Source organism: Pecten maximus, chromosome 12 (genome assembly GCF_902652985.1).
Source record: "Pecten maximus chromosome 12, xPecMax1.1, whole genome shotgun sequence".
NCBI classification, from domain to species: domain Eukaryota; kingdom Metazoa; phylum Mollusca; class Bivalvia; order Pectinida; family Pectinidae; genus Pecten; species Pecten maximus.
Window position 1 is genome coordinate 2,292,398 of NC_047026.1, and position 12,079 is coordinate 2,304,476.

The window sequence follows — 12,079 nt, forward strand, 5'->3', positions numbered from 1 at the left end:
CCTTTTCCAATAACCCTCTCAGTAATTACCTCTTCCAATAACCCTCTCAGTAATTACCCTTTCCAAAAACCCCTGTCAGTAATTTCCTTTTCCAGTAACCCTCTCAGTAATTACCTCTTCCAATAACCCTACCAGTAATTACCTCTTCCAATAACCCTCCCTGCAAATACCTCTTCCAATAACCCTCTCTGTGATTACCTCTTCCAATAACCCACCCAGTACATACTTCTTCCAAATTACCTCTTCCAGTAACACACCAAGTAAATACCTTTTCCAATAACCTTCCTAACCATCATTACAATTTCCAATAACCCTCCTTGTCAATACCTTTCCAATAACTCTCTCAGTAAATACGTCTTACAATAACCCTCATAGAAAATATTTCATTCAATAACCCTCCCATTAAAACCTTCAAATAACCCTACAGTAATTTGACCTCTTACAGATAATGCAAATGTATGTCTAAATAATCCTTGTAAGGTCCCTCAAATTGTATGTTATAATATATACATAAAAAAGAAAAATACGAATTTTAGATAAGTGATGACAAATCAGGAGTGAGACGGACAGAAAGAAGGAGGGACAAAAACCATAATACCCCTACTGCTTGTAGATGGGGTATGATAATTAACAATATACACAAACATTTGTTTACATAACAGAATTTATTCAGCAGATTTTATACTAAAGCATACAAAATCGGCAACATATCACAGACACTGGTAAATTTTGATAAATCAGAATATTAATGTCCTTCATCTTGGTCTTAAACAAAGTTCTTTTTCTCTATTTATTCTAAATAATATTCAGCACTTGTTCTTACTGATGTTCAACTAAGAAGTGTAAAAAAAATCCTGCAGTGTTACCAAAATTTAAATAAAAGAGTGTAAAATGTTTAAGTTTGGACGGAATAGTGAGCAGTTTTAGGCGTGTCATGCCGCAGTCTTTGTAGATTTAAGGTTGAAACCTCCTCCCGTGAACCGCGGACCTTCTGTTCGTTGGGGTTGTATAATAGGACCACCTGCCTGAGTAATGGCTCTCTCTCGCTCCCTGTGTACAGAAAACACCAAAAATTAGGTTTGTTTAAAGAATTAAAAAAATCCACCAACACCATACCGACCTCTCGGGTCTTTATCTTCCATTAAAAAAATCAAACTTTTTGCAATTAAGATTTTACTGTTCATTATGGTTGTACAAATAAAGATCAATGAAAACCACTACAAAAAATTCATTTACAACTGTTTTTCCGTCAAATGCAAGATGGAGAACTTACAGGTTGTGTGAATTTTGTGTTTGATTTGGATATTTTGACTGAACCAGTGTGGATTACCATAGAAATAATCTCCTCCACTTAAAATGTATTAAGCATCATTAACATGTAAAATGTTTTCAGGTCTGATTCTGGAATGAAATGTTTCATGGACGTACTTTGTTTGTTGTTCTTTCTTTTTCTGCATGAAGTATTTTTTCTTCACTTCCACCAATTCCCTTGCTATTCTCTCGATCTCGTATTTGTATTCGTTCACCTGAGACTCGTACATATTCAACTCTGAAGACATGGACTGAAAAAAATGGAGAAAAAAATTTGCATTAAAATAAATTAATATATCACATTAAGTAATTCTTATTGTGAATTTGATAGAAATGATTCTCAAAGACACTTCAACGTTTTTTTTTTTAAACGTATTTGTGTATTTTACTGATTGCAACTAAAAATTACTAATTTATCTAATTCCACTGAAATTATAAAGAGCAGCATACACAGATTTAATAATTTTATAAGTTTCTGTAAAAAGACAAAGGGACTTGTACATGTAACCATAGAACCAAAGGTTGGGCTGCTATCAGGTCAATGAAATAGAATTTAATGAGAATGAACTTGGCCTTGCTTGATGAAGAATGAAGTAGGTCGCAGTATATATATGGTAGGTGATGTTCAGTATATATATGGCAGGTGATGTTTCACTTACTTTCATCTGTTTCGTTTTTTCTTTGAGTGTTTGCTGGTAGATCTGGAGCTGTTCGGCCACCTCGGGTCCAGGTTGTCGGGCCAGAATATGTTTGAGCTCCAAGTATAGCTTCTCTTTTTCCTGAATTAGCAGTTCCTTCTCCACGACCTCTTCCGTCTTGGAGATAAGACGTTTTTGGAGTGTGTGTATTTTCTGGATCATTTCGTAAGTACTTGGATCGCTTCCCTCTAACTTCCGCCATCTGTGGATGTTCATGGGGTTCTCCAACTCCTCCTCCAGGGCCTTACAGCGAGTCCTCTCCCGTAACAACTCTGTCTGGATGTGATGAACCTCTCGCCTGAAGAACGAAATCATCAGGTATCTCATCACACAGTCAGAATATATGTCAACACAAATGCAATGGGCGAAAAATAATCAACATTAAATTTTAGTAGGTCCACGATATTTTGATGCATTGCATGACTATATCAGGCCATGCGAAAAAAATCTGAGAATTCTGGTTCTTACCTAAGGTCTTCGACGTTAGCAACACTCTTGTTGAGGATAGCTTTCTCACGGCGAAGTTTCTTGATCTCGAGTTTGAGAACTCTGATGTCCTCAAGACGCTGGTTGTACTGGATTTCGCCCTTGTTCAGCGTCGACTGCTGAATTTTGATCTTCTCATATAGCAAGGCAAGTTCATCGTTACGCCTCACCAGCTGTGTCCCGAGAATGTCACGCTCACTGATCACCTACACGTAGTAAAAAAGTCTTTGTAAGGCCAAGTCAAATTATTTATGCGTTTCCTGTTTGAAACCAATGCATGTGAATATACGAAAAATTCTAATTTGATTATTTGCCCAATATGAAGCTATCACCTTTCAAAATTAACACATTACTGAAGATTTTAAATTTTGAAGCTCAATCAAGTGAATCTAACAAAAATAATTTTGTATTCTGTAAGAAAAATCAGCTTAGAATTGCCATCATTTACAAGGTTTTTTCTCTGTTGTATGAGGAATGACTCACTTGATCCAGTTCCTTCTTCTGTCTCACTCTCTCTGCGTCAGCCTCCGCAATAATCTTGAGTAATTTCCTCTCCTCGGCCTCCTGCGCATCAATGTAGGCCTTACTTTCTGCAGCCTGTTGTTTCATCTTGTTGAGGTCGCCCTTGAGGGTGTCCTTCTCTTTCTCCACACGCTGGTGTTCTAAGTGTTCCTTGACTAGCGCGGCCTCCTTGGCCTGAATCTCCTCCTTCAGCTGATCGATCTGGTGGTTCATGATCTTCAGCTTCCTCTTCATTTCAGTAATCTCATCCTAAAGGCAAAATAACAATTATTAATATTAATTGGGCTTCATGAAGCGAATGTCTTGAAATTTCATTTTTTTTTAAATGACATCTTTCAAATATTCTATTTTAAATATGTCTTCATATTTTACTTTTATAAAATTCAGATTGTTTTCAAATTCAAAATAAGTCTTGATTTAAAAAAAAAAATTGTTATGTCATGAAGCGAATGTCTTGAAATTTCATTTTTTTTTAAAATGACATCTTCAAAATATTTCATTTTAAATATGTCTTCATATTTTACTTTTATAAAATTCAGATTTTTTTCAAATTCAAAATAGGTCTTGATTTAAAAAAAAAATTGTTATGTGAAAGAACATGAATTATTTTCTTCTTAGTTCGACAACTTCTGATGTTATTAGGTGGTACAGGATATAAGAAAATGCCAACTATTTTACCTGAGACTCGATGAGGTTCTTGCTGTACAAGTTCCTGTCACTTCTTACAGCCTCGTACAAGTTCTGCTGCTGTTTCAGTTTGGTCTCAGCCTCTGCAATCTTTTTCTTATAGTCAAAGATCTGCATCTCCCTAACCTTCACATCCTCCATATGACCAAGCACCTACAGGTAAATCATTGATCATTATAGTACCTGGTATTGGTGAATTCGTTAAGGTAAATGTTGTTTGAATAAAGGCAGTAAATGACATTTTTCTATGTGTACATATTATTATCACCTTTATTATATGAATAAATGATATTTCTTGAAGTAGAATATTTTTATTCTATCTTTACTCAATGTCCTGTTCAGAGCCTAATATTAACAACCTAATATATATGCAACTTTAAAAGGCAGTACCCTTCCACCAAAAAAATCAAGGAATATGTTTTTTTCTTTCACAATACATGTATCTTCAATAGATACATATTTAGCGACAGCTTTTGTTTTCACTTTCTTTTCCTTTTTTTTTTTTTTTTTTTTAAATTTTGATGATGATGTGATATTGTTTTTTTTTGATTTGTTGGAACATAATACCTTAATGCTTAAACAATACCTTTTGAACTAGAAAATTGTACTTGTCAATACTGAAATGTTTCAGCAGTTTCAGCTGCAGTGTGAGAATATTCTAAAATTCAAACCCCAAACGTAATTAATTAATTTCAGAAGTAATGATAATCTCAATTAATATCTTGATGCTCCATTCTGATGATATAGCAATTTTCGACACCTGAGAAAAAACTATTGACCTTTTGTGTGAGGTCGCTGGCCTCGTTAATGTAGCGGTCACGCTCCTTCTCGAGCTGGTAGATGATCTTCCTCTGTTTCTGGGCCTCCTCCTTGTAATTCTGGATGTCCTGTTCCAGGTTTTTCTTAGACTGTTCGTGGAGTTTCACCAGGTGAAGCTGCTTTTGGGTGGAGCTGATGGCCTTCAACATGTTCTGAGGAAACCAAAACCAAGTCATCAGCATTTGAAATTTCAGATCTTTGATTCAAAATCTCACTTAAGGCTTAAATATGACAAAAACAGAGAATTCCTGTATAGGCCAAAAACATAATTTGAGAAGCCCCTCATTTAATATATTTCTCCTGGTTGAAGAAAACTCAAATCTCCCCCATAATACTTCAGAAGAAGAACGTGTGGAAAAAATCATCACCAAAATACCGATACAGTATATATATCACAGAATTACAGCACATTAAAGTGAAACAAAGACAAAGAACCAAGATAAATCATTGTTTCCTACATTTTGAAGCAGCTTTAAATATATGAAAATTGATAATTGTTGATATGAAAAATAAAAAAGGACATGCCCCCATGTTTTTTTCATCAATAAAATGTAAAAAAAAAAACAAACAAACAAAAAACAATTAAATCCCTCCCTCATCATTTTTTAGAAAAATTTGCCTGAAAACCAAGTAATTGATTTCATTTAGCCTTAAATACACACTACAAAGTTACTGACCTTGTTCAAGATGTCCTTCTCTCGGACAAGGTCATCAATTTGCTTCTTGTCCAACTCAGCCTGCTTCTTGGAAGCCTCCAGTTCTGAAAATTACAATCACATTTTGATAAAATTAGAATTCAAATTACATGCTTCAAATGATAAAAAGGTTCATATCTAAAACAAATGCCAGAATGAAATTGAAAAAGATCTCCATCTAAAAGTAACACATACATATACAACAAGGATGGATAGTATTGCAACAGCAATACAAAGTCCCCTGCCTGAGCTAGAAGCGCACCTATTCATTTCCCATGGTTTTCCGAAAAAAAACAAATGTGGGATGCACAACTACATGTTATACTGATCATGTATACCAAGTTTTGTTTAGATCGGAGTAGTACTTTAGGAGGAGTTGTCCGGACAACTATTGCCTCACAACTGTGAATTTTTCTTCTTTTTTCTTTCTTTTTTTTTTTGAGGGTTTTTTGGGGTGTTCTTTTTTCGTTTTAATAATTTGACCCTGTTTATACAGCAGGTATTTTTTCATCTTTATTGCTGTTCTTTTTTTGGGGGGGGATCTTTTTTTAACAACGAAAAAACTGCCACAACTTTTCTTCCTTTTTTCCTGTTTTTTGTTTGTTTTGTTTTGCTTTACTCTGTTTATAGGTATTTTTTGTCTTTTTGTTGTTGTTGTTTTTTTTCTCTTGGCTTTTTTTTTTAGAATGATTGTTGTTGGGTTTTTTTCTTGTCTTTTTTTAACAATAAAAAAACTGCCACAACAGCACTTTTTTATCTAAATTCATATAAAGTACAACAAAATCATTGAGAGTAAGAAGATCATCCTTACCTCTCTCCAGCCCGATAATCTGACTTTTCAGGGTCTCTTTCTGTTGTTCAACATCACCCTTCTGGTCCTCCACATTCCTCAGTTTACGCTGGATTGTCTCTCGGATCTTGTTGAGACGTTGCGTCTCTTGTTTCAGCTGATTGACGTCATCCTCTTTTTGCTACATATTAAAACACAAAGGCACGTTATATTGTAACCCAACACATCAGAAACAGTGAGAAATACTGCTAAAATAAACAGATAGAATTTAAAAGCATTTTACAGTGGCTCAGATTGGTTCCTAAGTTGATCAAAGAGCTTGATGACAAGTAACATGTACAAAATACCAATTTTTATACTACATTTGTAATTCATAATACTATAAAATATTTGATTTTATCAAATTTTCACAATTTTTACGAAAAAAGCTTGAAAATTTTTTTAAAAGTTTTTGTTTTAAAAAAGTAATGATATAACTTTATACTTTTTTTTTCTACATGTATTTTTACTTTCAAATTACAAAATTATTCTTGCTATTTTATTCTCCCCTTGAAAAAAAGGTAATAATATATCCCTTCCCTAAAAAATATTTTCAACTTTTTACAAGAATTCCCTTTTAAAAGCAATTTTTAAAGAAAAAAGATTTTAATTATTTTTTATTCCATTCCAGGCATAGCACCCACTGTATATCAACATACTTCCTTAACTTAAGTATTTACATATAGGCTATACATATCAGTAGGGACATGGAAATATTACAGTTAGAAAACTGAATTACCTTAAGTTCGGACACTCTGTTCTGATTTTCAGCGGTCAATTGATCGGTAGTGATGAGTTGACCTTCGTACTCCCCTTGCAGTTTCTGGAATCTTGTATTGAGGATATCACAGTCCTTGAGAGCCCTCTCATTCAGAATCTGAAAAAGAAACAAAAATAACAAAATAAAATCTCTTGTAAATATAAATTCCATTCATGTGAAGGGTCTTAGTGTGGGAGGAAACTGAAGTTCCAGGAAATAACCCACACGGCAAGCCTGGTGACGTCACCCCTGCCCTTTTCATCACACTTCTCTTCTCAAGCACATTACTTATAATCCTATTCAACTGTTTAATAGCAATCCCCTAAGCTATACAAGCATAAGTGACTTCCTGCATCAAGTGAACACTTTTTATTCAATATTTTTTTCCGACTCCCACCAATTTCATATTTATAAGATAGATTCGACCAACATCTCTATAGACCATGAATAGGTTTGGTAACTTGATGTCTATATATTGCAGGGCTTTTTCTGAGGGCTTTCTTGGGCCGTTAATGAGTCCCAATTGGAATTATTCAATTTCAAAGCCAAATTCCCAAAATTTGAAATTTACTCCTGAAAAAATCTTTCCCAATTCACCACTTTTCTTCCCAAAATGAGACTGAAAAGGACCCTTCCCAAACCAGTGGGAAAAAGCCCTGTATTGTAACACAACCTCACCCTTTGTTCCTTGAGCTGCTGTTCAAGCTTGCCGACGTCCTCCTTGTAGCGTCCAATTTGTGTCTGCATGGTTTTGATTTCGCCAGATTTGGAGTCCAAGTCAGCCTTCGCTTGCTTCAGCTCACGCTCGGTCTTGTCCTTCTTGCGAGACTCGCGCTGAGCTTCATTGTTGCGAACTTGGATGTCCTGGTTCAGCTGCAGAAACAATCATAAATATTATTTCAATGTTCAATAATACAAAATAATTCTTTAAATTTGAAAACAGCTACCTTATCCTTCAAAGAACCATATAATAACAACCAGGTAACAGACTGGAATTCATTTAATTTTTTTTGGAACAGTATATAGTTACTTAAAGTAAGCTATACATTTTACACTTACTTCTTTATAACATTTTGACGAAACATAAATAATTTTTTATTTAAGAAGATTATTTCCTTTTTAAACCTTGTACAAGTCTAATACTTCTACTTTGCAGAATTTTGGTTTGTTTTGTTTATCGTCCTATTAACAGACATGGTCATCTAAGGACGTGCCAGGTTTTGGAGGTGGAGGAAAGCCGAAGTACCTGGAGAAAAAACATGGCCTACGGTCAGTACCTGGCAACTGCCCCACATAGGTTTCGAACTCTGGACCCAGAGGTGGAGGGCTAGTGATAAAGTGTCAGGACTTATCAACCACTCGGCCCTCTTTGCAGAATTTAATTATGTTTCAATGTAAAACCATTGTTTACCTCTTGGATCTTTTCCTCACACTCAGCTCGGTCCTGCTCTAGTTTCTGTTGTTGAGCTGAAGCCTGGGCAAGATTTTCACGTAACTTCACAATCTCACCAAGCTGTTCATCCCGCTCCTTGGTCAAATCTTCTTTGATCTTCAGCAGCTCGTTCACACTGTAATCCATCAAAAATTGTAACAATCAATATTTATCCACATGATCTTGCTTAACACCTGAATATACTACTCAGAACACATCAATGCAATTAACTTATTACATGTTGAATTGATTTGATTTTAAAATTTGGAATTATGCATATTTAAACCAGTTTTTTACGTTAATTTTATAAAAACAAAAATTGGCAGTTTCAAAAGTTTCCTAAGTGTTTTTTTTTTATTGCACATGTACCTGTGTTCTTGTCCCATGGTTAAACCTGCGCCCTGCTCCACAAGTTTGCTGAGGTTGGCGATTTCCATTTTCAGAGACTGAATGGTCTCCCTGGCCCTTGTTTCTTTCTCGTGAGCAGCATCAACCATTTTCCATGCTTTCTCTATTTCCTGGAATTATCATGGTACAGATGTTGATGACTCAGGGTAGTTTTTGTCTTTCATATATGTTGGTAATGGTTTATCATAATTGATTACTATGGAAGGGGGAGGAGCCAACGTCACATGGAAATCAGTTGGTCTCTTAGTTTGGAACTTCGTGTTGAGTATATGGATATCTCAGAGGTATGCCGGGCAGTTACAGCAAATAAACTAGTTACAAACAAGGGATAATAACCGCAACATACTCAAGCTTGCCAATAAGTAGAGATTTATTGGTCTACTAGTTTTGACCCTCATAATAATTTACTGACAAATGTATATATATATATATGTGTGTAAATTAAAATCAAATTCGATTAAAATAGAATTTTTTCCCCAAAGGATTTCACAATCATAGTAGATTATTAGTGAAGACTGAAGACTATCATTAAAAAAAAAAGAAAAAAAAAATTCATGAAGTCCGATATTTCTATGTAGGTTTACCTTTTTCAATGAGGTTATGGTATTCTGATCTTCCTGTGATAGCTTCAGTGCTGTTGCAACTTTTGCTGAGTTGGCAACTATCTCTGCATTCAGTTCTCGACATTTTTGCATTAACCTCTTCTCGCTTTCATGAGATTTCTTCAGAGCCTTGTGTAGTTTTTCATATTCAGACCTGAACTTCTCCAAAGCTTCTGTCACCAGTAAGTTGCTGGAGGACCTGTGCAAATGAGAATATTGCGTTTAGTTTATCAGTCAATATTGGTCATCTTAAAACTGCACATAAGCTATTTTTCATAAAACAAAGGCCAGAATTTTTATCAATCAAGATATGTGCAAGGCAACCAAAACCAATATTTATTCATTTTTGCCTGTAGTTTTGTTGGGACCATTTTTTATGTTTTTTTTTTGCAAACATAATCTACGTTTGTATGCTTGGTTTTTATGCAATATGGCATTGTCACAGCAGCCTTTTTTGTTGTGACAATAGCAATGCATCGCCTAATGTTAAGTTACTAAATCTGTAAAATATATACATAACAAAAAAAGTTTATTTTAGACTAGTTTCATTTATGTTTGATTCAGGATGCTTTTTCATATCATAAATAATTTCAAAAAAAGCTAATGTTGGCAGTTAGCACTATATGTCAAAGTTTGGCACAACGGTCAACCACAAGACTTTGTTGAGTCTTGTTGTTTTATTTCATACTTACTTCCTGGAAGTCCTTTTCCAGCGACTCAAAGGCACTGTCATCTATTCCAGTTTTTTCCTTATCCTTCTTTTCCTAAAAATATATATACATATATTATCACACTTACACCAACCAATCAAAACTCATTCCCAATATGGACAAAACATAGACACACGACAAACCTTAGACTTGACACTGCGACAGGACACTGTACACCTACATAACATACATATAGACACGGGTCACTACACACGACACGAACCCTATACCCACATTCATTAGGCCGCACAGTGTTTATGAAAATAAACAACCTGGTGACATACATTACATATACTGTATTCTTTATCAGAGATGGTAAGATACACGAATTTAAAGATCATAACTTTGCCTAGCACCATCTGTTTTTTTGGATGCAATTACAATATATTCTGGTGTATATATCAAATGAGTGGCCTGGAAGGAATGAGTGTCAATAAGGACGTTTTACATGCCAAGGAACTATAGTTGATATCAGATTTATAAAATACTTTCTTCTGTAACATTATATGATACCATAGCCCGAGTTTCCTCTGGCCCTGACACCATGTCAGACATGGTGTTATGGTCAGAGGAAACTCGGGCTTATGACACCATTATCTAGTACAGTGCAAGCGATAGGACGAGTGCATGTTACGGAAAAGCACCGATTTGTTATTAAGATGCAAGAGTTTGATTAAACTTATTGATTTTTTTGTGTGATCAATCATGAATAATTTTATAACTTAACTGCAATTACAGTTTGATGTTTAACTTATACGTGTGTAGGCCATCGAAAGGCACACTGACTCAACTGCTGCAGTGACCAGCTGGTGACAGCACAGGGTGAAGTCTTTGATTCAAGTTGATGAAAATATACCCCATTGCATCCTTTGTAATCGAATGTAGTTGGTTATGTGAACAATAAGCACTTATGATTTAAAACATACACAATATATTCAGATTTTAAGATAGTAGGCAGTGCCATAATAACGATAATCTTACCTCAGACATTGTGTATTTGTTTTATCTCCAAGTTCCTGCGTATTGGGTTTGTCTGTCTGTGTGTCATGTATACAATCGTTGTCAATGGAAACAATAGTTCAGCACTAAATATTGTACTGTATTTTCTTTATATAAATATTATTATATCTACTTGTATCATACATTTATTTATTAAATTGTAAATTATTCGGTTATACAGCTAAAACAGGGCTCGTTTAATTTGTAAGACAAAAATATTTATCTTACTGCGACGTACCTCTTATCATTACTACCTCCAATTTAAAAGAGCTCTCATATATTGGCGGGAAAGTTTAAACTTGCCACGTGTTTGAATTACGATATTTGATAGATAAGTTCAATATCGTGTATGCAAACCTTATTTGTTTCAATTTGAGGGACAAACAAAAATAATAAAGTAACACGAGCCTATGTCAGAGGCGTAAACTTAGTTTCTGAAAACAATGGTAGCCCGTTATATACACCACTTTGGCCAGAGCTTCTGGGGACCTGGACGACCCCCGCCTTGCTTATTTATTACGTACGTCCTAAACAGTTTCTCATGAGAAAAAAAGAAAATGCCTAAAAATTAAAATTAAAAAAAAACAAAAAAAAACACTGAAAATATGTATGATATATACGTCTATCTCAGAATTCTCAGACCCCTCACCTGAATGATTTGTCCCCTCCCCCCTCCAACATAGAATCCTGGTCCGCATCTGCTTATAGCCTAGTTAACGCTTACCGATCTAAAAAGATACGTCCATTTTGATTGAATATAACACAAATGACGATGGAAGACGATTTTATCACTCGAGCCCTGACCGGGACTCAGTAACTCACGATTTACTCTCTCTACGTCCCAAAATTAAAAAATAACAACCGATTGGTGGAATTCTTTGGGGCTTTTTTCTTTTCTTTTTTTTTCTCTCCTTTTTTTTTTTGTCTTTTTAATTTTCCCATATTTCGGGTTTAACTGTTTGACATCACAATCACAACTTAGATTTGTTTTGGGTAGTGATTTTATAGGTTCGAAAGTTTGCGTTCCCTGCCACGGAACAACTTATCATATTAATAGCTCTGCTCGATTAGAACCATATCTCTATTACCTAGATACTGCATTCATATTTCGTTTGTAGTTA

The 12,079-nt window shown here is 34.8% G+C and overlaps 1 protein-coding gene across 1 annotated transcript; it reads right to left on the minus strand.

Moving 5' to 3' along the window:
• Window positions 1-646: 646 nt before the first annotated feature.
• On the minus strand, window positions 647-11,021 carry LOC117339437 (cilia- and flagella-associated protein 58-like). The gene is given in 17 exon segments (XM_033901012.1): window positions 647-1,050; window positions 1,429-1,562; window positions 1,971-2,307; window positions 2,478-2,701; window positions 2,979-3,266; window positions 3,696-3,857; window positions 4,484-4,675; window positions 5,201-5,283; window positions 6,030-6,189; window positions 6,787-6,924; window positions 7,486-7,680; window positions 8,219-8,375; window positions 8,609-8,757; window positions 9,232-9,417; window positions 9,419-9,448; window positions 9,942-10,013; window positions 10,941-11,021. Coding segments are annotated over 17 exon segments (2,634 nt in total). The 5' UTR covers window positions 10,950-11,021; the 3' UTR covers window positions 647-932.
• Between the last annotated feature and the right edge of the window lie 1,058 nt (window positions 11,022-12,079).